We start from the raw sequence: 26184 nt of genomic DNA, 5'->3' as shown, positions 1-26184 counted from the left end.
ATCAGCACACTTGTGCTGCTCAATTTCGTTTATTGTTCAAGCTTCTGCATAAACTCTTTCCTCACAATTAAATGATTTTTTGGTACATTTTTTCCATGCCATGTAGCCCAATCCAATGCATGTTGACTTAGAAGTTCCACTGATTTAAATATAATTACTCCAGTCCCCGGTAAGTGTGTTGGGAATTGTAGGTTTCTCCTCTAATCCCCTACTTCCCTCTACTGAATGGTGTCATTTTAATCAATGCAGAAGGCAACAGATTATAATCTCACATTTATGATTAAATCAACACATTCAAAGTTTAACAACATCTGACAAATGCTTAGTTCTGCTGAATGCAATTATTTTTAAACACTCCTTTCCTCAAGGTTTACACTGTTTTGAATTAGATGTATGATTTATCAAAGTTACGCCTAGCTTGCAACATATTCAACACCTTGGAATAGGCAAGTCACATCAAAACAGAAAACTCCTCAGCAAAATTTAATCCCTTTTAAATATAAAACACAGCATCTGTTTTTGTCCAAGCAATTTGTTTTGATTCAACATGCATTTACCGTATTTTCCGGCGTATAAGATGACTTTTTAACCCAGGAAAATCTTCTCCAAACTGGGGGGTCGTCTTATACGCCGGGTATCGTCTTTCCTCCCCGGCCTCCGCTTCAGCTTCCGCTGCCCGGGGAGGCTCTCTCCCCGCCTCGCCTCCAGGGAGGGAGGGGAAAGAAGACGAGGCCTTGCTCGAGGGGCAGCAGCAGCAGCCGCCAAGTGCCTGGCCGGCGATGCCGCCGCAGCAGCAGCCCGCCCGGTGAGTGCGTGCCCCCGAGACCGGCAGAGGGGGTGCTAGAGGGGTCGCCCCTCGCCCCGCCGATGGGCCGGGATGGGCAGCCGTGCGGCGGGGCGCCGCAAAGGGACGGGGCGGCAGGGGGACGCACGGGCAGCCCTCGCCCCCCCTCTGCTCAACTCCAGCCGGACTTTGGCAAGTGCGCTCGGCGGGGCGCGCGCAGCTCCCACAGGAAGAGTTGGGTTCTGCCCCCCCCGCCCCCAAGTTCTGGGCTCCGCTCTGGAGCGCCGTCCCAGCTCCGCGGAGTTCAGGCGCGCCCGCTGACTCCCGCGTAAGCGCGCGGGGCTTGCGTGCGTATCCCCTCCTCCCTTCCCGTCCCTCCCCTCCCGTGTTTTATTTGGGGGGAGGGCTTTGCTTCCCCTCCCCTTGGGGGCCCCGACGAGCCTTTGGCTCCGGCTCGCCTGCCTCCCGAGGCACATCATCCCTGCGCTCCGGCTTTCCGCGCCCTCTCGCGCTGTCCCCTCCGCCTGGGCTCTGCGCCCCCCCTCTCTCCCCAGCTGCCCCTCGCGCAATGAGCGCCCCCCGGCCCCGGCGCGACCACCCCTCCAAAGACCCGGAGTGGGGCGTGGCCGCCTCTTCGGGCGCTCCCGCCGCTTGCAGAAAGAGCCGAAATCCAGACTGGGCGGAGGTGACGCCAAGAGAAGCCCCCCACCCCCTCTCCGGCCGGGGGGCTGCACGTGCTGGATCAGGACTTCTCTTTCTCCAGGCAGGGCAAGGGCCAGAGGGAAGGGGCCCTTTCCCCATGCTTTGCTGAGGGGCGGGGGGACACCTTCCTTGGGACATTCCCAAACTCTGTATTTTAATTCTAAAAATGGGGGGTCGTCTTATACGCCCAGTCGCCTTATACGCCGGAAAATACGGTAAATAACTTTTTAGATTTAGGCAATTCTTACGAGAATCAAATACCAGAGACCCTCATCTCGTATTGCAGTTCTAAGCTCAAAACTATACAGCACTATTCCAATTTGTCTTACAGTCATACGCCATTGATTTTTGTGATTCAGACTAGGTTCAGAGATGTAAATTGTGTGTCTCAGTCTTCTGCTCTGGCTTCAAAGTACTTTTCGTGATGGATGGTATGCCATATACTTGGACAACAAAATATAGGACAGGTGTTTCATAGAGCAAGAGGTATGATATATTAATGCAGGTAATCAAGCACCACTTGTCCCAGAATGTGGCATACAATGGATTTACTTAAACATTATGTGAGCTGTGGTTGTAGCACTTCTTCATGTAAGAATTCCACATGACTCAGATGTTGCTCAAACACCCATAACTTCCTCATGCACGCCTGAAGCTTGGGCGGATGTGTGGCGGCCATACAAACAATGCACATATTTGGTCCAGTGAAAGTGATCAGTTTTCTTTCTTTTAACTTTCCATCTATCAATTCAAGTCAGAATAGGTGAAATACTTTGCACAACTTCTTCTTGGAAGAGAAGTGAATACAGATAGATCACTGTCACTCAAAGAAGTTTGAAGAACAGCATGCTATAGTTTCAAGTCCTTATAATAGTCACCCAACACAATATTAAAGAGGCAATGGCATAAAACAAAGCAGTATATTTTTTAGAACATCATCTACAGCAGCTAAAGTTGATTTTAGGCAAACAGTTTTGCATCAATCATGTGCCTTTTTCTTCTTGAAGTCCTAAAATATATATTTATCTGATGGAACGCTGCAGCCAATGCTGGTTGGAACAAAAGTGAATAACCGTTAAAACCATTTTTCATTGGATCCATTCAGACAAATTAGTTTGAACATAGAGTACCTACATAAGTCTGCATATGTAGGGATATCATTTGTCTGAAACCACCCTAAATTTCAATTATAAAGAAAATTAAAAAAGACACACAAGTTTTAGCCATTTCAGGAAGATATTTACCTGAATCACAAACTACAGAAACATTCTAGCTGTATCTGAAGAAGTGAGATGTGGCTCATGAAAGCTCATATCCTGCCAGAAATTTTGTTAGTCTTTAAGGTGCTACTAGACTCTTGCTCTTTTGACAGATTAACATGGCTACTCATTGTGATCTACACAAACACAGGCATTCTACTGGGGTACTTCCTTACGCATAAATTCTGCAATTCAAATCTAACACACCGGATAAAGAGGAACACAGTACTTCATTTGTATAGATGCACATTTTGGCAGAAAGCGTAGAAGATGGGATAAGGCATGTGAGGGTAAGCTTATATGATCTTGGGGACACAAGGAGGAACTGCTGGTTGTGTTAGGGTTCTCCAAAGGCCCAGTTGCAATAATTTAGCCAGTAAGATTAAGATTAACTGAAACTATTTCTTACACTTGTGGAACTGTCTAACTGTATTCCAACTGTATAACAGAAGCTTGATCAATTAAAAAAATTCTTGTTCTGTCTTTTCTTCACCAGAATTAAATGGAAAATGGTCAAATATACCCCAAAGAATGTCTTAGACCACAAAAATATTGTTTTACTTTGCTGTATTTCTGTACATGTATTTTTAGTCTGGTTTTTAATTGGTTTTATGATGTATTTTTATTATGCAGTTTCAATTGTTAGCTACCTTGGTGGCCATAATTGTGCAGAAAGGCAGGATATGAATATTGTAAGTAAGTAAATAAATAAATGGAAAGAATCATTCTAGACTGCTAGAATTCACCGTGTGGACACAGCCCTTGGGCTGCGCCATGAACATAGCATGTTTCTGTTTTAGGGACATACAGGGGAAAAACACACAGCACATGACTCGAATAACATTAAAGGAAGCCTCAAACCAACAAATTTAGTTATTGAACTCAGAGGTGAAAAAATAAGTGAATGGGGAACATTCTTTTGAAAAGCTTCATTCATATGCTGGAATACATCTAGCAAAACTCCACAAAACTGCACTATTGCTAAGTGACATGCATTGTATGCACCTACACACACTGTGCCCTGTATAAAAACACAGGGCTAGGCATCCCCTTTTGTAGGGGACATTTCATATTCAAATGGAAATTAAAGTAGTTGAATAACATTAATTTGCTGTCATCTCCCTGTTCACAACTTGCACTTGGATTCCAATGACTGCATATTTTTAGATTTGTCTCTAATAGCCAAGGGCTTGTTTTACAGTTTTATTATGCAATTCAGTCATGCACACATTTAATAACCAAGAAAACTAGATTCCAGATACAGGGTGACATTGCAGGTGACGCCGCCGTTGAAATGAACTGAGGAACATCTGCTTTAGATAACACGTTTGGTTTTTATGCCACAGCAGTGAAGTCGGTGGGTAGACAATTCCAATGTGTATTTGGCTCCTGGAAGTAACAAACATTAGAAGGGCCTGTCACTCTTGAAATTAACTTTACATTTAATTGGATTTATTTACACAGAGTGCAATATTGAGTTCAAGCTGGCTAACTCCTCAGGTGTCAATGCTTCCCCACGGGAAAGAACCGAATGCTTATGTTTGGCTACTTTGTTCCCCAAGATTGTCAATCTGAAGCAGCAGGCCAAACAACACGTATGGCTGGATTGGAAACCTAGGGATTAGTGATGAGGTCCCTTCCCATCAGCACACTCCCTCCCCATTCAATCACTGTTGTCCCCCCCCCTAAAATTAACAAGCCACAGCAGAAACTGTGCTGATGAGCAACACCTGTTGCAGCACTCAAGAGAAGAATTCAAACTTTAATCTGATCTGTTTAATGGTTTTCTTTCTTTTTAAGCAGGAGGAAAAAGAATTACAAGATCCTTTTTAATATTTTCACAATGTTAAACTAAAACTGAGCTCTAGGCTACAATGTGTAAGTAAATCTAGAACACAAAAAAGGGTTAAATAAGATTTTCTTTAAAGATACAAGAACTTAAGCTTTCTTTACGTTTAACAAACTTCACAGAACAGATACTGCAAAGGAACAACCCCCAAACTTTTTTTTTAAGTGAACATTGTCCATAATCCACATGAACTTTGAGTAGTGTTCGCTCAAGAGCCACCTCGAAACCAACTGTGCACTTTGTAACAGGGCTAAAGAAAGGGTTAACAAGGGGAAAAATAGCATCTTCGTTATTAATCTGCAAAAGTCTTATGTATCAGTCAGAATGTCCATCAAATGCTATGCTAGGATTTTAAAAGGGAAAAAAGTGCATAGCGCGGCAGCAGCTGAAGTCCACGGGTTTTTGTTTTTTTAAAACTCTTCACAAAGAAAATTGTCTGATTTTTCCCCTCACGCCAATGGAAGGGGAATACTTCCTTAGGAAACAAAATATGCAGCTGGAAATTCCATTGCGGTTTTCAAAGCCTCGAGTACAACACAGAATGGCTTTTCCATATTGGATTTTAGAGTGATGGAATATTTCCGATTTACTTAATCACTAATTTGCACTTCGATAATATAGGCAAAGGTTAAGCCTCCTTCGCCGGCCGTAAATTGGCTACCAGAGTAAATACAATTTGGCCTGTAAACCAGACGCTTACCTTCAGCATAAACAGAACAGCCAGTGGCTTATTTAAACTGCTCTACCCCATAACCTTTTTTTAGAGTGACAGGAGGGTAAATCCACTCTTTAGGTGGCTTATACTTTCACAAACAGGCTAAATTTGAGAGACAATACAATTTCCCCCTTCCTCCAGCAACCCTCCCTCCCCTCCCAACTATATACCTAATTCCCAATTGCTAACGGTGCTCTAAGAGGTTTGGGGTAAAAATTCCACATGGGGCCACCATGAACACGAATTTTCCTACAGAAACTTTGCACGTGGCTGGAGGCACAGGGAGGTGCTGCCCTTTTCTCTGGTGACACCCACGTTAAGATCTGTGCAGTTCAGTTCAATGAGACTGCTCCAACAGAGAACAAAAGCCTTAAAAAACAGAGCTGGAGGGTCCCAGTTCTATGCAATGCATTCCACAATCATTTGCTTAGCAGGAGATGATGGGCAGAAACCTTCACTGAGAGTGCTGAGCTGCATAGACACAAGGCTGGAACAGCCATATGATTATCTCCTTACACTGGAAGTGAGGCGCACAAACTCAATTCAATAAGGGGGTGGTTTTTCTGGTTGTTCCCCAATACTGTTACTGAATTTTGCTTGCTACCAAAATGTTCTTTCCCCCTCAATATATCTCTAGCTACAGAAAGTCAGCCTGCAGGAACCAGCCATGGCTATTGTGCTGCGAATTAGCCTTATTTGATCAAGTCTCAGAGATACCTGCACTTAGCAAAAGGCAAACAAGAGCCAATCAGGGTTTGGCTGACGGGAACAGCCGCAGTGGTTGGCATATGGAATTGGATCACACTACTCTTAAGAAATGTTGTAGATGCTGCGTAGAAAATGCTTACTGCTTGTTCCAGAACAGAGCTAACTTTAAAAGCAAGACCATCCTCCTCCACTCTGAATGAAGAAACAGGTTCCCTGTAATGTGTTTCGATACAAAAGTTGTCATAAGAATCTGTCCCTGTCTCTTTTTGGCTTCTCAGAAAGACATTCCCACCCCGAGAGACTCCCTGATGCTGGTGATGCTACCTAACCTCAGAAGCCACACACACACACACACACACGGAGATTTTCATAAGTGACTGTTCAGTTCTTCTAGGTCCAGCAGCTACACTGCCTAGTCTAAGCAGAGTTTCACCCCTTCAAGGTTAGCTAGAAGTGAGGATAGGAAAACCAGGATATTAAGTGTATTTTCTTCCAGAGAGCTGTGCACATAGCAGTCTTTTACATCAGTTTCTACTCAGCTGCTGGAAGCTTAACAGCATAAGGCTTTTAAAGAGCTCCTGTCATAATAGAAGTCTTCAGATTTTTTTTTGTTAAAATCCACTAGCCATGCTCAAAAATATTTCTTCATTTTTTTTAATACAGTGGCTAGCAGGCACCTTAACAACCAGCCAGAAATCAATGTCAATCACCATTAACCCCTAAACTACAGTACCAGGATGGTTGACTAAAGAAAGGAAACTGATTGGCTGTAGTCTGAAACTTGCCCAGTACAAGGTGTCTGGCTGACTTTGTCCTAAATAAGGCTAACATTAGTGAACTAAGAGAACGGCATTTGGTTGTAGAGTCTTGCACTCAGGAGCATCCCTCGCCAATGCGCTGGCATGATCGTCCAACTTTCCGGTCCAGTTTCACCATTTTCATAATGGCTTCTTCACGCCCCCGTCCCATGTGATCGAATGTGCAATCGTGTTGTTCAGGCAGGCGATGCAACATACAGAACACGTAACCTGGAAGGACAGAAAATGGGTGTGGGGAAGACAAAAAAGCCCACACACAATATTAGAAACTCTCTGGAAAGAAAACTGTACGAAAGCAAGTGTTGCATTAGCACTCAACTGGATTACTGAACGGCCCGCAGAATCTCTAAAAATACTTCTGGACTTGCCTCCTTCCAATACATACATATGAAGCTGCCTTATACAGACCACTTGGTCAATCTAGCTTGGTAATGTTTGCCCAGAATGACATTCTCAAGTTGCTTTTATGTGCATATGCCACAAATTGCCCTTGGCTCTGAAGAAGTCCACTCTGAAATGCAAAAAATTTAAAGGGGAAATTTATAGTGGATCCTAATAAGTTGTTAGGAATTCTACCATCCATTATTATGAAGTCTTCAGAAGAGTTGGCAAGATATATGATTACAGCAGCAAGAGTTGTCATTACATCAAAATGGAAGTCAGAAGAATGCCCAGACAATGAAGATTGGAAAGATAAATTAGCAGAGTATGCAGTGATGGCTAAGCTGACAAATCAAGTAAACAAAAAATCTGGTAAAGATTTTTTTTTAAAATGGGAACTGTATTTTTCATATGTTTTGTAAAGTTTCTATAAATAGAAACTGTTTAGTTATAAGAGTGCATTGGATTCAATATTACAGATGTCAGTTATTACATGAAAATCTTACATGCATTATATTGGAGATAACATTTAATCCTGGCTAGAATTATTATGTAAGAGTAAAGTATATTTAGAGATGAATTGCTTAGATAAACGACTATATTGGTAACGTTTTTTACAATCCTTTTCAATACATACAAGTAGATAATAGTCATAAATGGATATGTAGGTCATCACAACAAAGTAAAAGTAAAGCATATGTATTATGAATGTTAGTATAAAGGGCAGTTTATAACAGCATTACACTTAGATTTTCATATTACAAGATAGAATAAATAACGAAATTAAATGTTGCATGTTCACCCAGCCAAAGAATGTTTCGGTACATTGCAGTGATATGTTTGTTCTGGTGTTACGTATTGTATGGTATCGTTGTACACAGTATGTCCTGTTTGTATTTTATTGAATTGAAAATAAAAATAAAAAACAAATTGCACTTGGCATCCTCTACATGCAAACCATGTGCCCTACCTGAGATCTAGCTTCTCCTCATAATCAGAAAGCACATCCAGAATAGTAATTCACATGGAAGCACAGGGGTGGGCTATACTTACTCTTAACACACACACATACAAAAATGAAAAGGAAAATTTTAGATGTAAGAGCAAAATGTGTCTCCAATTTTAATTCAGAAAAAAGTATACCTCAACTGTCAAGTCTGGGAAGCTGATCTAGATACCATACAACTAAGCTAGGAGTCACAGTAGTTACTTCATTTTTATTGAGTCAGAAACCAAGGCTGGGAGAACAAGACTCCTCCAAGATCATCTGTATCTAAGGTAGAATTTGAATTGGGGTATAGACTACCAAACGTACCCTAAAAACATATACAGTTGAAGAAAGCATTAGTATTTTATACATCAGTACTCTTTTTTGTACGTACTCCAAGGTGCAAGCTGGACAAGGGTGAAGGGACAGAAAAATGAGTACACTTCTTTAGGGATCAGAGGGATCCATGTAGACAAGCCGGCTGTCATGATATAGTTTACTTATACAATTTAAAAACGAAGGAAAAAAATCTGCTTACTCATGAGTTGTGCAGGCGAAGAAAGGAAGAGATGAGAGGCGGTATGTTACAAGTTCATCTTAGATACACAGAAATAATGTTTCAGCCCTGCTAGACCAATGTTGACCATTTATACATACAGAAGCTTGTAAGAATTATAATCAAGTCACAAGAAAGCGACACCCCGCCTGGTATACTGTTCCTAGTTGTCAATGAGGCGGTAAGCTGCTGTTTGGGTTACAACACTAACTGCTAGAGGATAAAACTGTGCCTTGATAAACTTGGAGGAAGAAATGTAGTGTAGTATATTATTGTGTGTGTGTAAGTGCCATCAAGTCGCTTCCGACTCATGGCGACCCTATGAATGAAAGTCCTCCAAAATGTCCTATCTTTGACAGCCTTGCTCAGATCTTGCAAATTGAAGGCTGTGGCTTCCTTTATTAATATTATTAAATTTTATTAAATGCTTCTCTAATGAACATTTTTGGGTTAAACTTTAAAGATTTAAGGCTAGAATCTCCCTAATTAAGTAATCAGTACATTCATTTTACCATTTAGCTAGAGTGAGTATATAACAACACAACTTGCTTGATGTTTACATTTTAAAAAATACAAGAAAGCTTCATTGAAATTGAGAAAGTTTCAGGGGACCTTTCTGCTTCTGACCAGAAGCAGAGCCAAAAATTTCATCCAAGATCAAGACACCTAAGATTTTAAATTTAGCACCAGCTTCATGCTTATGCTGCTAGTTGTCAGCTTCATTTTTGAGTGAAAGTTCAAATCAGCCACAATCTGCCGCTCATGTCATGTCCCAAATTTAATAAATAAAACATTTGTTTCTTTACAGATACCTCACTTCAAAACGAACCCTAATAACGATAGTTATTCCTGTACCAAATTCTGTTCTAGCTGATGTCACCTTCACCTCTCGCATGAAGTTTTTTACACTTTCTTACTGATTTTAAATTCTAATTGACAAAAGTGAATGTTAGGCTAAAAATACCTAGAAACTTTCAAAAACGAAGGCTCTGCATTAGTTACACGCCATCATGCTGTATTATCCATGGTAATGTGTTCCAGTGTGGATTTTTTTTTTTTTTTTGGCACACAAAAATCAACTATATCAGTCAGAGGCAAATGCTCCAATAACTTAGCATAAACATACTCAGATGCATGAACTGTAAGAATGTTTAAATACAGGCACGCAAAGCATTTTAAAGTCAAATAGCAGCAATTGATTAATGACCATTCACACTTCAGCATAAATCAGTATTTTCCAGAACTTCTAACAGTCAAAGCATACTTTTATTCTGATTTAAAACTGGAAGAACATTTCACTCTTCCCTTCCTATATTCACAGTAAGAATTATATGCCTCTTAAGACGCCACCCCCCACCAATGTTGGTGCACGAGTCGTTAATCTGATGTGCCGCCTAACTAGAAAGGAACCAGACCGGAGCAGTGACTCCTACAGCCATTGCTGGGGTCACGTCATACCTCTGCATCTGAGTACTGGGTGTAACTGGCTCACTCAACCACCCCCAATGCAGAGATGAAACAGAGTGGCCTTAATTCCAACTGGTGGCCAACTGGAGTGGAGGCCATGGCATAGCAGTAAATCATATAGACACATGACTCCTCTGTGGGTATTTTGGATACACAGAATCATAGAGTTGGAAGGGACCACCAGGGTCATCTAGTCCAACCCCCTGCACAATGCAGGAAATTCACAACTACCTGCCCCCACACACCCAGTGTCCAGAAGATGGCCAAGATGCCCTCCCTCTAAGTTCATAGAATCAGCATTGCTGACAGATGGCCATCTAGCCTCTGCTTAAAAACCTCCAAGGAAGGAGAGCTTACCACCTCCCGAGGAAGCCTGTTCCACCGAGGAACTGCTCTAACCATTCTCCTTTCATCTTTCTCTAAGAAATGGTTCAAGTTATGACAAAAAAATCCCTCTTAGTGGCTTCAGAACAATTAGCACACACTTCATTGACATATAAAAGCCTGGTCTTCAAAAATGAAGCAATAGAGTATTAACTGCCCAGATTACCTAATTCTGTGAGATCACTCTAGGGTTGCCAACCTCCAGGTAGTAGCTGGAGATCTCCCACTATTACAACTGATTTCCAGCATACAGAGATCAGTTCCCCTGGAGAAAAATGGCCGCTTTGGCAATTGGACTCTATGGCACTGAAGTCCCTTCCCTCCTCAAACCCCGCCCTCCTTAGGCTCTGCCCCAAAAACCTCCCGCTAGTTGTGAAGAGGGACCTGATGACCCTACAGGGACCCCTACTCCATGCCCAGAAGATGGCTAAGATGCCCTCCCTCTCATGAACTGCCTAAGTTCATAGAATCAGCATTGCTGACAGATGGCCATCTAGCCTCTGCTTAAAAACCTCCAGGGAAGGAGCACTTACCACCTCCCGAGGAAGCCTGTTCCACTGAGGAACCACTCCGTTAGAAAATTCTTCCTAATTGCTAGACGGAAACTCTTTTGATTTAATTTCAACCCTTTGGTTCTGGTCCGACCTTCTGGGGCAACAGAAAACAACTCGGCACCATCCTCTATATGACAGCCCTTCAAGTACTTGAAGATGGTTATCATATCCCCTCTCAGTCGTCTCCTCTTCAGGCTAAACACACCCAGCTCCTTCAACCTTTCCTCATAGGACTTGGTCTCCAAACCCCTCACCATCTTTCTTGCCCTCCTCTGGACACGTTCCAGCTTGTCTACATCCTTAAATTGCAGGGCCCAAAACTGAACACAATACTCTAGGTGAGTCTAACCAGAGCAGAGTAAGTGATACCATCACTGCATGTGATCTGGACACTATACTTCTGTTGATGCAGTCCAAGATCGCATTTGCCTTTTTAACTACCGCATCACATGGGTGTCTTCAATCACTTTATCCCTCACAAAACATTAGTTATTCTTAGTGTGCCTGAGCAACGAACTATTAGCATAAATGTTCAACCTACACTCTCATCAGAGAATATACTTTCTATTTTCAGATAGAAAAACAAAACTGTACACAGAATACTATTTCATAGAGCTAGTCCTGCAAGTTTAGTTGTCCTATTCTTTCTTTTTTTACAGAATAATTTCCCCCACCCCCTGGCAGCCATGAAAAGCTGATTCTTGTACCTTCCCACAACAATTCAGGTGAATTCTCACCATGTTAACAGAAGCACTAAAAAATGATGGTTTGCTCTGGGATGACTGTGTTGCTTACAAATGCTTACCACTTGAGAGCTCTAACTACACGGCTGAATAGCAAGTAGCCACAGGTATCGCTGTTTACACACACGAAGCTTAAAAATACCTGAAGAGGTCTTTCGCTAAGGCCCAAAAGCTAGTTTGGAAACACATGCCTGTTATCTGGACACAGTTATGGACAATGGCTTTCTAAAAAAAAAAATTAGTTCTTTGTATTTCACAAGCAAAAATCCCTGAGTGCTATTGTGTCTGCTGACCAAGTGCCTAAGGCAGAATTGTAACACAGAAATGTAATAAGGGGACTTAACATTTTATTTCAGCATGCCTGTGGCACAGCATATCAGCGACAGGTGGTGAATATATTCAGATGTTAAGTCTCAGTGAAATAATTAAATCTGGCCTGGAAATGGCTTGCCTGGTGCCTGTTTGACAAGACAGCAACTAAATGAAGGAAGAGAGAAGTTGACCTTGCTTCATGTTTAAACTGATGAACAAGAGGCCTCACTTTACAAAACCAACACTAATAGTGCAATCTGGGGGGGGGGGAACCACACAGCAACCGCACAGCTGAGCCTCTTCCTTAAGTGGTTTGCAGTGCCATGGCCAGCCCTGAAGCAGCAGTGAAATTATACCACCCTGGGACCTAGGATGCCGACGCATTAGCACTGGGGGCAGAGCCAGGGGGCTCGTCGGTCAAAGCGGCAGGCAGCCAGCAGGGGGCTGGAGGAAGGGCGAGATGGGGAGAGGAGGAACAGGACTAGGCAACAGAGGCAGTAGGGTGGGTCCACCTCCACCTGGCCCCAAAATGGGATAGCAGAGGATGGGGGAAGGGCAGAAAACTCCTGGGGGCACATATGTCCCCCCGCCAAGCACCAGGGCACCCCGCGGTGGGCAAGAGGTGGGTATGGTGTAGCAGCAGAGAGATGGAAGATGCACCTGAAGCAGCCACAGTGCATGACCTCTGGGGCCTCCTTGCCTGGTGCAGGAGGCCATATGGCAGCAGTTCCTGGAAAAAAAAACTGGATGTACATTGTGTTTCTAAAGGAACTTTTGTTTTTGCCAAATGCCAATGAGTTTGCATTATTAAGTTTGTTATGAATAAAAAATCATTTTAAGTTAGAGCTTAATAATTATTTCACTATTAATATACTTCTTCTTAATTGTATTTCAGTTCAACAATTACATTGATAAAAATACATATTTTGTTATGTGCAAATGGCTTTAGATACCTATTAGGTCCATAAATTACCATATAGCATATATTCAACACAAAAAACAGCGACAATTTGTTGTTGACAAAGGACAACTGGACATATAAAGGGCCCCAATACCTTCAATGGCTTAGGGCCTCATCAAACCTAAATCCGGCCCTGTTATGACCCAACTATTTGTAATTATATATCTGTAACTTCTGTAAATGGTAAAAAGGACTTTTCTCAAGCCACTACCGAGAATAATATTTACAGATATCACTCTGATAAAAGGTTTATGGAGTCTCTTCAAAGATTAACCAACTGAGGCAAGCTTCATTTAGTAGCGATACAACCTTTCCCAAAATAATTACTGGGTACTTCCAGCATTAAAACGCAGCAAAGGCCAACCCAGATCCATAACACACTTTCCATCAAGCGGATCTGAAGTCAAATACAACCATGTTAAACTCCATTTTATCAGAGCTTCACACATTGTTATTATGACTGTCTCTTGCTGGCTGTTTCCTTTCAGACAGATACACCCTTGCACAACCTGTAATTACTATTTTCTCCCATTTATGAAGAACACCACATGCTGATAAAGCCTTGTTCCGTCTTAAGGACCCTTTATCTGCCCAGTTCTACTTTCTCTGCAAAGCTAACACCTGAAATCAAAATGGTCAACCCATGACCGGAAATAAAGCAGACCAACCAATGCTCTTCTTCCTAGGCAAGGCAGAGGACCTGGAATACAGTATTGTTTCAAATGCCATCATTGAAAAGCCTGGCCAGCTTCAGCATGAAGCTTTCCAGGAAGAATCTGCTTGTGGAATGCTTCTTGTGGGGAAATACCTTGCGGAAGACGCTGCTTTGCAACTGAAAACCAGTGAATGTTTCAAGAAAAAATCTGAGAATGATGGTAAACATTTAACTCCTAGATCTTGCACAAAGTATTCATTGTGGACTTTAAATTCAGAGGCAACATTCTCTCACGTGCCTTTGCTCATGAGAATAATTACAAAATACATTTTCTATTCAAAATGAACCTTGAGGCAAATGATCCAATATAACATTTAGCCAGAGTAGTAATTCCAAGAGGAGAAGTGTTAACTTGGTTTGAGCTAGCTTCACATATTAAAAACCAAACGACCTTAGATCAGATCAGCAGGTTCCAAAGCAATTCAGTTCTTCTTTGTGATATTCATACAGCACAGTTTTACAGGTTGCACAACAGGTATTCAGGGATTTTTGTGACTGTGTTTATCCAAAAGGCTTACTTAAAAAGTTCACAAGCATTTTTAAACACTCACACAAAAAGAATGATTCCCAACAGCACACCTACTAGCAACTACCAGAGAAAGCACAAAAAGAAATCACAGCAGGAGACAAGCGTGAATGATGCGTTGCAGTATTTCCCTCAGTCTTCTTGCTCATTCTTGAGGCCTGGAGTGCCTCTAGGCAGCAAGCAAACAGGTCTCGTAATGGATTCGCATCGCAAGCACATTGCTCTATGATGTCTACAATACAAAGTAGAAGTTTATGCCTCAGAACTCCGGAAAGGTTAAGCAGTGCTTGTACTTCTCTTCTACAGAAAAAGGCATTTCTCTGCTACCTTAGACATGTATGCAGAAGGGCATGTGAACTGCAGAAAGAAGAAATGATATACTGAAAAAAATATCTTCTTTCATTGCCATTCTCTAGGGCATCATGCTAGAAGAATCTTTACTGGCGCACAGACACAGTGGGAAAACTGGAGGGATCACTTCAAAGTAAGAATAGGGTGTATGAAAATATGAAGATGACACTATGGCCGTAATCCTAACATGATGTTTCACAATGTTCTGAAACACTGACTTTTAGTTTTCCAAATTTAGTAAAGAACTGCCTCCTACATATCAAAGTATGGTTTTCTTCAAGGCAGAAAAGCTGGGCTATCAAAAGAAGGGCCTTAATGTATATTGTGATTGCTTGGGAAAGTCAACCCTTGAAGAACGACATACTCCAATGCACATTATTCCGACGTGTTCCCCCCCCCCCCCATACTAAGATGTGGATAAAAGCATTTCTGGTATGACGGATCTATACAGCCAAGCAGATTTGGCTATATTCATATTTATTCATTTAATTTATTTAAAACTCTTTATCCCATCACTCTACCTAATTAGGTCCCACAAAGTGGCAAACGGCTGAAAAACCATTAAAATCAACTTAAAAAAATACATATCTCACACATACATACAAAACAGCAATTAAAAACTAATCTGAAGAAGGAACTAATTCCAAATGTCCACAGGCTCAAAAAGATTGGGGACCCCCGACTTTGGGAATGTGCTTGCACCTTTATTGCCTACAGGGCAATTTTTCTACCATTAATTCCATTAAATTGTAAGCTATGTGAATTTCTTATTTAGTTACCACCTTCGGTGTTGTATAAAACTGCAATGATATTACTACTGTTTTTACCTCCCAGGGGCTGACAATAATGTTTCTGCCAACATACTTCTCCAACTATACACGACATATATAATAAGTGAACTTCCAAATATATCAGAAACAGTTTACTGTGGTTGGTAAAAATCTTTGTTACAAAAATTTAAAATGTTTTCAATTAAAATATGATTCAAGAAAAAATAATATTCATTTTTTATGTATCTTTAGGTTTTCCAAAACAAGACCTGTAAATAGTTATTACAGGGGTTTAATGTCACCCTTATATTGAGTTTATAGTACTTATATTTATATTGTGCATGTACTTTTATAAACCAATACCATTTTCTAGAGACTACTGAAGAAACCTTTAGTCTGAATGGCTTTAATTTAAATACTTTCTTACTTTGTTCTGTATATTTTATGCTTTTTAACTTACATATCTCTTGTGCATTTCTAAAAGCATAATTGCTTTACTAGGATTATATATGTTTTTACACGTTATTCAGGATGGTGAAAACCAAGGCTTTCCGCAGATGTCTTCCAGTGCAAAAAGCAGAGTTTCTGGAGTTTATGTGGGCCAAGATGTTCCCATTTCCTTCATGTTTGGCACTGCCACTTCCAAGACCACCTTGAAGCAGGTGGCCAATTTTAGGAGTTACGCATGCCACAGATAAACACATCCTTTTATTATTATAAATGCATGGGGCAGTGAGAATGCACAGAGAACTTTTTCTCCCTCTCCCAAAATAGCAGAACTCAAGGGCATCCAATAAAGTTGGTGGGCAGTAGAATCAGTACAGACAAAAGGAAATACTTCTTTACTCAAGGAGTGATTAAAATGTGGAATTCGACGTCAGAGGCTGTAGTGATCACCACACAGGCATAGATGGCTTCAAAAGGGAATTAGACAGATCCAAGGAGGATAGGCCTATCAGTGGCTACTACCCATAATGACTAAAGGCAGTAATTATCAGAATACTATCCCAAGTCTGGACTCATCTCTTACAGTAACTCATCAGCTACAGGAACATTTGCCTGGGTTAGTATTCATACCTTTAGAAGTCTCTGCATGGAACATTTATCTACACTAACACACCACTCCCCAAAGTTGAGGATTTAATTAAAAGCTAAAGTGTATCCAAATTTCTAATTAAAACAAGTAATCGGTACCAGGCAGCCTGATAATATATGTGTATCGTTTGTTTTTTTGCTTCAGTCCAATGAAAATTAAAGGCAGATAAGATATTAATAAGGAAAAAGAATAAATAATGGCAAGCTTCCAGACTGAAGCACTTGCCTCTGGAGTTTCTGCAATAGACATTTACAAAGGTCCATGTTCTTTAACCTCAAAGGCTTTACCCACTGTTACTTTAAAAACGTCAAAGCACTTGCCATTAAGATTGTTAAAAATAGCTGTCGACATCTGTTGCAATGGTAACCATTGGAGCCATCAGGCAAGTCTTGACCAATACATTAACGAGTACATACCCTAGTGTGGACTTCTGTAGCTTCAGCTTAATCAAATGTTGACTGCCTGTGTTCAGTCAACACTTTAATTTGGGGGAGAATTTAATCCCCACAATGATTTTTTAAAATATTTTCAGATTTTTCTGTAGATCTAGGGAGTCTTGAGTCTGCAGAAAAATTTGTTTTGGATAAGTGTGGCCCCGATCCACGAATTTAGCTATCCGCAGATGGGGGGCACCCTTGGGAATTAGATATAAACATAATAAAATAATACACACATAAATACGTGCCACAACTGACCAATTCATACCATTTCAATACTGTATTGTGCATACCAGGTCTTAGTTCCCTGTTTTAAGGAAGAGTTGTACTGTTTTCTGATTTTTCCAGTAACTGAGGTATCTCAGACTATAGGTATATTGTATGCACCAAAGTTCATGTCTCTATAACTGGAGAGATACCCCATCAATTTTGATACCCCACCAACTTTGATATCCCTGTTAGTGAGGCCAAAGTTTTTTGGGTTTTTTTGTGCCTCCAGTCACAGCTGACTTATGGTGACCCTGTAGGATCAGGTTAGCTTGGGGCGATTCAGGTCAGGGAAAGTTTCTTCACTCACTGCTGAATGAAGCTGGCATTCTGCAAGTCTTAATTATACTTCAGGTAGCTACAAGTCACATCCCCTTCCCAAATCTAAGCCAGAAGCAGCAACAGAACTTATGCAGCCTATTGTTCCTTCTACATATGGTTTGCCTTTGTGCGGTACTAGAATTTTGGCCTCTTATTTATAAGGTAAACTTAATATTCTTTGTCTGTTAGCTGGAAAATGTTCCATCTTGAGATTTTTCTAACATTAAAGGTGTCTGTGGAGTTGAAGGGCTTGGCCTCAGAGCAAGTATCCTCTGAAGCCAACTCCTCTCCCCTTAAAATTCCAGGGCTGGAGCAAACCCTGCACAATGCTCTCTGCTGCCAACACCTGAAATTAACATGAAGCTCATATGCAGGCTCTGATTCAATGGTTTTAAAGGTTGGGGTACTTCAAAGCTCGATTTGCTGCATCTCTCGCCCTCCACATATTTGGATGCCCAACATGCACACTCTCTGGACATTGACTTTACTAACAGCGGGGCACTATTATTTACATACTTAGGTCATTAAAAACAACAGGATTTTTTTTGCTAAGGGTGGGGGAGGAATGAGGATGGTGGATCAAATGGTTTGCCCATTTGAAAGTTTATTAATTATTTGAGACATTAATTGCCTACCATTCCATTTTGTGATATCCCTAAAGAGACTTGCTACATATATGTACACAAATAAATTAAAAACGAGAGTTTTAAATGAGAGTTAAAAACCAACCAATTCTTGTTTTAAAGATGGCAACAATAAAAATTCCCAATAAGCAGTAAATCTTACTAACTCAAGCTGTCTTAAGCAGATGGTGAAAAACCAAAAGCGATAGCGCTAGGTGAAGTTCACTTGGGAGGGCAGTTAGATAACATAAAATGCCTTCGTATTTCATTATCACATATATAAACAATTTCAGTGACTAAGACAAAAAAAAATCCTGTTCTCATTCTAGCCTGTTTTTTTTGGAGCATATTTTTAGCTAGTCAATTATATTCTGTATAAAAACATTTAAATACATAGCTGATTGTTTTTTGCTACCGCCCGAAAGCTCTGACGGTTGGAAAAAAGTTGGGCTACTGTCACCATTCCACTCAACTTTGAAAACTTTAGATTTTGGCAGACAGCCACAGCTGTGCCTCAGGCTTTCCTAGAGGACCAGAGTGGATTTTATGAAGTAATGAGTACGCCCTTCAATATTAAGCTCTTATTAGAAGTTTCTAAGGGTCTAGGAAGAGCTGCTGATTATGGGGGGAAATACTCTTACAATTCATTGAATCATTTTTCCAGCTTTCTTTGTAACAACCTGCTCTAAGCATCTGCGCTGGATGCATGAGCATGCTAGGCTCTAAGCTATGGCACACTCTGGCCAAAAATGGAAGACCGTGAATAACACTTAGCACTACAGAGCATCTTCAAACAAGCACTATGAAAATTTCTGATAGTGTTAGCGGGAAGTATTTGTGAAGCTTTGACAAAGTTACTAATTTTTAACTGGGAAAGCTCTTTACAAACTTAATTGTGTCGGTCTTCACAAGAGCCCGCACTTTTTATTTACATTTAGACAAATGAAAAGTAGGTTCACACAATGATTGTCCCAGACTAACGTATTATATTAAATCCACAGTCCAGGCGGGCTTGAACTCTACCGTTCTTTATGCTGGTTTGCCCTAGACCCGATTCCCACAGTTATTTATCACTTGAAGTAGAAACCAAAAAAGGAGCAAGACAAATGTTGAGTTGAGAATGATCTAGAACAGGTAACAACATGATCATCATATATTCAGCCAGCACCACACAACTGGGCAACAGTTTTCTTAGGTACAGGCTTGATGAACATGACGGATATTTCTACAAACCTGAAAAACACCCCAGGTTTTCAGAAAAATCTGAAACCTAAAAAAAGAATATGTTGGACAGGTAAAAAAAACAAACCAAAAAGATAAAAGGAATGATTGCCGCCTTAACAAATGGAAGCCCTCAGTGGCTGTTGCTAGGTAGCCACAGCTAGGGTTGCCAGGGTGAGGGGGGTCTTACCAGGTGCAAATTGAGGCCTAGGCCTCAATGCCATTAGTGCATTGATGTCACTTCCAAAAATGATGTCATGTCACCGATGATGTGAGAGATGCTCTGATATTTGGGCAAAAAATTTTTACCACAGAGTTTTGCCCAAATACCAGAGCATCTGCCACATCATTGGCAACATGATGACATCTCTTCTGGAAATGATGTCAACGTGCCAATGGTGTCAAGGCCTAGGCCTCATTTTGCATCACCGCCAGCTGGTCAAATGGCACTGGGATCCAGGCAGAGTTTACAGCCTGAAAACAAGAAAGAGATGTGGGGAATCCAGCTGTGATTCTTAATATCAGGAGTTCCACACAATTTAAGGTTTTTATGGTTGACAAGGGATACTTCCCCCTGAAAATATTGAGAGCATGTGTTATGTAGTAGTTATACTGAAGTTCAGCTGGGGAAACCTGGGCTCTGCTCTGTAGCTCAACAGGTGACCTTGAGCAAGACATATTCTCACAGCCTCTCTCACAGCATTGTTGTGAGAAAAAAGAGTGGGAGGGGACCTTGTATGACCAGCACCCTAAGATCCAGAGCTTTTTTCTGGTGGTACTCAATAATACTGAGTAGAGATGTGAAGGCCTGGAAAAAAACTGAAAATTTTGAATAAAAAAGCGCCCCCCCCCCAAGGCCTTTCCCTCCAATGTTTTCCAAGATGCATTTCTGCACCTAGAAGGATACCTAATGTTCATGAGGGAAGCATGAAGCTTTCATTGCTTCTCAATAGCTGCATGCCTTCTTTTGTCCCTCTGACCTGATATGGTTGAACATTTCACCTCTCCCTCAAACCACGGTTGACAAATTTACCCACAGACTGGGTAAAAAGTAGCTTATTGGCCTACCTTGAAGGAGGGAGAAAAAATATCAAAAGGAGGTGGGGCAGAAACTGCATCATTGCCTCAGAGGAAAACTGAAAGTTACATTGAAAACTTACCTCTCTCTAAACACTTAGCAGTGTAGAGTGTATCAACTTAGTTTTCTCTCAAGTAGTGGATACCCTCTCCATTTTCATTTTTTCCTAAAAATTTCTGGAAATTTTACATTCCTAGTACTGAGTACTGACACCTTCTTGGAGGATCTCCCAAGTAAACATACAGATGAGTACTAGCACTTCTTAAAAAACAAAAAAGCACTGCTGAGATCCCAGGAGAAAGGATGAGATAAAATATATATATTACAGTTGGAAGCACAGACTAATAAGACACTACTTGTTCGATTTTTTTCTGTGGATCCTCAGTGAAGCAGGAGACACAAGACACTACAAAGTCCAGGGCCCAATCAATCCTCTTTAAAGCTCTGCTTTGAATTGGGGGGTTGGTTTTAATGGTTTTAAAATGTGATCTTATAATGTATGTCACCACTGTTGCACGAGGCGGCTCAGCTTAAGAGTTTTTGGTGATTTCATGCCATTCCAGGAATTCAGTGTAACTCTAACATCAAGTGGTACTGGAATAGTTATAGCCTTCTGGTTATTTGGATACACACAACTTTCAGTGATGCCCACAAATTTTTAAAATCGAATTAGCTGTCTAAACAAAATTGTGTGCAGTCTATATTATTTACAAAGTTTATACCCTCACCTTTCTGCCCTCATTTGGGCTACCAAGGTGGCTAACAGATTTAAAATGTACATAATAAAAGCACATTTTAAAAATTAAAATACAAACACAATACATAAAAACAATAGTTAACATTCACACAGGGAACCCTGAGCAACTCAATCAAAAGTCCAATGCTAGAGATTACTGCTGTCTGAATACATGGCAGGTGTAACCCATGTCTAGAAACATCTTATAGGAAAGTGGCTTTATTCCAGTATTGTTGATTTAAAGGTTAGCCAATCAGAGAGGATCAGTCAGAAAATCTTAATTTCTGTTCCTCACTACAGCCTGTAAAGTGCACTGGCAATTAGCAGTTCCCCTCACCTCTTGCTATGAGTGAAAGCTCAGAATTCATCTTACAAATTGCTCTTTTGAAGATCAAAGAGAAACTGAATTTGTCTGTGTGTGTGCATTAGATGAGATTGTAATTTAATGGATTTTTAAGGGAAGGCTTGGTGGCATGTTCTTATGAAGCCCCAGGATAGAGAATTCAGGAGAGCTCTATGACTCTTCCCTTCCTTGCCTTTAATTGGCATCTCATTAGAAATTAATGAAAATGACATCCTCTGTTCTTCCCGCTCTAGGCACAGCACTCTACAGAAACCCCCATCACAATTCATAACACATTCAATTTATATAGCAATGGTTCTTAAGCATTATTTATGAGATGTGAATTTCTTGTCAGTGGTTAATAGAAGAGACAGTAAAAAAGACTGAAAATACACAGTCACGCACACAAAAATCTTTCAACAGCAAAGCAATGCTATATTTGGGTTCAAAGCACCCTTGTCTGGCTCTCCAATAAAAAACTATTGAGGGGGTCTCTCTCATCCATCTTTTCTGAAGTCCTACAGTCCTCTTAAATGCATCTTAAACCCCAGAATGAACTTGGAACCATAATGAGGGTGGCTCAGGGACATCTTGAAACACTTCCTAATGAGGGAGGGAGGGAATGCTTCCTTATTGCTAGCACTGTTAAACTTTCAATGAAAGAGTCGCCCAAAAGCAAACTCCAAAAGTATTCGTGCCAAAAGGTAACAGAGGGCATATGCAATAGACCAAAGTCAGCCAAAAGGAAGATAGCACTTTTCAAATTATGCAAACCAAGCCAATTATTATTTTAGAGGTCAAAGATAGCTCCCTCAATTGTAAAGGTTACAAGCAGCTGAAGCAGATCATGGAACCCTGGTACTGTGTACTCCCAGTAGTCCAAAACCATCAGAATGGCTGTGCTAACAAGAGACCTGCCCCAGCTAGATCATGAGCCTTCTTAGCAGTGGCTGTGGTCCTGTGGAATGGCCTTCTTGAAGATGCAAGGAGGTCAAAGACCCTGAAATTATCCAGGAAACTTAAAACAGCATTATTGAGGAGGGCATTTCATGGAGGTTTGGACTTTGTCAGATAGAAACAGTATATTTTTATTCAATATGGTTTAAAAGTATTTTTTTAATTGCCTTGAGCTCCTTTGCAGGGAAAAAGATGGGATATACATATTTTAATAAATTCATGTAAATAAATTATACAAAACTAACAGCATCCTTCGTTCCTGAACAATACTTACTGTAACTCACATGCTGTCAAGCCGTTTGGCAAATGGGTCACAAAGCAGTCAGATGGTGCTACTCAAGTGATCATAATGGTATTTATGCAATTCCCAGAGTTTTACATTTGCCTTTAGTCTACAGAGCAGGCAAGAGTGCAGCATGGGAGATTATGTCAGAGACCGGCATTTAAGTTCTACTCCTGTCTAGGAGTGCCACAAACTCCTTCAGCCTGTGTCCCTTGTGGCATCCAAGCAGCAGGTTGGCTAACCATGTAGAAAGACTCAAACGTAACTGTGACAACATATTGTCGAAGGCTTTCATGGTCAGAGTTCATTGGTTCTTATAGGTTATCCGGGCTGTGTAACCATGACTCAGCTTAAACCCAACCCCCTTCTGACTATATATTACTCTTCCTACACACTTGACACTGAGAGACACTGTCCTTCAGTGTTACTCCTCTGAAGATGCCTGCCACAGCTGCTGGCGAAACGTCAGGGGAAAAAAATACCAAGACCATGGTTACACAGCCCAGAAAACCTACAAGAACCAAAGTAACTGTGACACTTTGTGTTGAATTCATTCATTTACAGAATGTTTAATCCACAGTTCTCCACACCATGTGAATGAAAAGCAGTTCATAATGCCACAAATTAAAACAAGGCAGTCCACAATGATTTAAAATCACATTTCCCAGACCACTAACATTCCACCCGCAGTCAATCGCTATCTACATTTCTACTTCATTCACTGCCATGAATCCGTTTCTCATACAGGGAAAACCATTTTAACAGCTTGGTCTTGCAAAAAGCAAACAATTCAGTATCTTAAAAACACTCACAACTCCCTGCAAAATTTTAAATGTAAACACCTCAAAGATAATATTCTGAGAGTTCACATTAACAGCACTACAGATAAGATAAAGGGAAGCCATCTGAGAAATCTGCTTTTCGTATGAGAGATGAGTGCAGAACAGTGTCATGTAATGTGGCCACAGACAATTTAATTGAGTGTCTGTAATGTTCCAAAGACACAATGCTCCCCTCAAGCATAGTATATAGGAAACATACAGTACAGAAAAAGGCATGAATGTATAGATTACCTGGGGAGTGGGGGGAACCTGAGGACTGTTAGATAATAGCAAAAGAGAATTTTGAAACAGCATCCAGCACTGAGATATGCTGGAGGCCAGATATTCTGCCTGGTGAGCCAGACTAATCAGACATTGCCAATTTAAAAAACAAAATATAAAGAAACAGAAGGCAAAGTAATTTCCTTTGAAGTAGCCATTTGTTAAGAGATTGCTACTGTCAGAAGGAGTAGCCATATTAGGCGACCTTGCTAATGAAAACTAGTAATATAAATTTTGAAACTATCAATTTAAAATGATGTGCATAGATTTTGTCTAATTTTATCTAAGGGAACATGGGCATTATAGGGCCAGACTGTTAAGAACAAGTCCAGAGACCTGATTTGGCAAAGGGGAATTCAAAAGCGTGCTGTAGCTAGTGATATCATCTTGGCCATCTTCTGGTCACTGGGGTTGTGGGGAGGAGGTAGATGTGAATTTCCTGCATTGTGCATGGTGTTGGACTAGATGACCCTGGTGGTCCCTTCCAACTCTGTGATTCTATATGGGAGCATTAACTGCCTTGGACAGGGAGGGGTAGCCCATTTCCCTCCCAGTTCTAAAGGAGGAAAGTGCCATTGTAGTCCTAAACAGCACTTCCCGATTTACCTCAAACCCGTTGCCCATGCAAGGCACAGTGAAGAGGATTCTTTCCCCCCGCCCCCAAATTGCTTGGGACACCACCCTGGCAAGGATGCTACGGGGGAGGAGGCAACAGGAATGGCTTGTGCCTGTTGTTCCTTCCCAGACTCTCGCTGCTGCCGCTCCGAGCTGGTGGGTGTGAATGTAGCCTTGTTACTCACCGAGAGGGCTCTTTCCACTCTGAGGAAGAAGGGCATCTTGGAGCTCGGGTTTTCCCGCTCTTTGCTCGGGGAGGCAGGACTAAAAAATCTTACTTCCAGTCTCCTTGGCGGGAAAGCCTTGACTTCCACTTTTAAGGAGCCGAAGCTATAGACAGGAGCAATAACTAGAAATAACTAGAAGAAACATTGATAAACCCGAACCAAAATAGGTACGGAATACGATAAAGTACAAAACCAGGTTTTTGTTAACAGTAGTAACAATAACGACATCAGGCCTACTTAGAAGTATAGTAGATATGCAGTAAGTCACTCAGACAGAAATAAGAGATAAGAACGTTAACCTATCTGACAAGGCAAGTTATATCCTTGTTTTAACCTAAACAGACATGCCTGTGGTTAATCAGAAGGAATTTGAATGATACAATTTTAAACAGTATTAGCTGAATCATTTTGGGTGGGGCAAGATGCCCTTCTTCCTCAGAGCGGAAAGAGCCCTCTCGGTGAGTAACAAGGCTACATTCCCGCTCTGAGGGAAAGGGCATCTTGGAGCTCGGGATGTCCAAGAGCTGTAGAATACCCGAGTGGGATTTAATTTTCATTTTCCTTGACCACGTGCTGTAGCACTCTACAGCCGAAGGCTGCCTCAGCGGACGCAAAGGAATCAATGCGGTAGTGGCGGACAAAGGTGGATACGCTGGACCATGTAGTCGACTTGCATATTTCCTCTACTGAGGCCTGATGATTTATAGCCGCTGTGGTTGCCGCACTGCGGATAGAATGGGCCGTGATGCCTGAAGGAACGGGAACTTTACTAGCCAGGTAGGCTTCAGAAATGCAGCATTTGACCGCCCGGCTCAGAGAAGGTCGAGACAATCGCCTGCCCCGGTTAGGGGTAGAAACGGAAATAAAAAGTGAGTCCGATAATCTAAATGATGCAGTCCGACTAATGTAAATTTTGATAGCCCTTCGAACGTCTAGACTGTGCCATTCTTTCCCCCTAGGATTAGCTGGATTCAGACAGAAAGATGGTAGAAATATTTCCTGCTGACAATGAAAGGTAGTATTAACCTTGGGGATGAACGTTGGATCTAGACGCAGAATGACTTTGTCCCGTTGAATGATGCAGAGTTCTTTCCTAACTGAAAGTGCTCCCAACTCCGAAATCCTTCTCGCTGAAGTGACAGCAGTGAGAAATATAGTTTTCATACCTAGGAACTTTAGTGGAACTTTACGTAGAGGTTCGAAGGGCTTCTGTGTCAATGCCCGTAAAACCAGATTCAGTCGCCATGTGGGAAATTGATGAATGGGAGGTGGATGCATCTGAGAAACCCCCTTTATGAAGGCTTTAATCTGGGGATGCAAGGCCAGTTGATGAT

The 26184-nt window shown here is 41.3% G+C and overlaps 1 protein-coding gene across 2 annotated transcripts in view; it reads right to left on the bottom strand.

Annotated features, from left to right (window-relative positions):
• Positions 1-6388: 6388 nt before the first annotated feature.
• ZFAND3 (zinc finger AN1-type containing 3) overlaps positions 6389-26184 on the bottom strand; it is a 161816-nt gene continuing 142020 nt past the window's right edge. For both annotated transcript variants that reach the window (XM_056852846.1, XM_056852847.1), the window contains exon 7: positions 6389-7045. In XM_056852846.1, the coding sequence (XP_056708824.1) occupies positions 6891-7045 (155 nt within the window). In that variant the 3' untranslated portion in view covers positions 6389-6890. The remainder of the gene's footprint in view (positions 7046-26184) is intronic.

Source organism: Euleptes europaea, chromosome 7, assembly GCF_029931775.1.
Source record: "Euleptes europaea isolate rEulEur1 chromosome 7, rEulEur1.hap1, whole genome shotgun sequence".
NCBI lineage: Eukaryota > Metazoa > Chordata > Lepidosauria > Squamata > Sphaerodactylidae > Euleptes > Euleptes europaea.
This window is presented reverse-complemented; position numbering and strand designations above follow the sequence as displayed.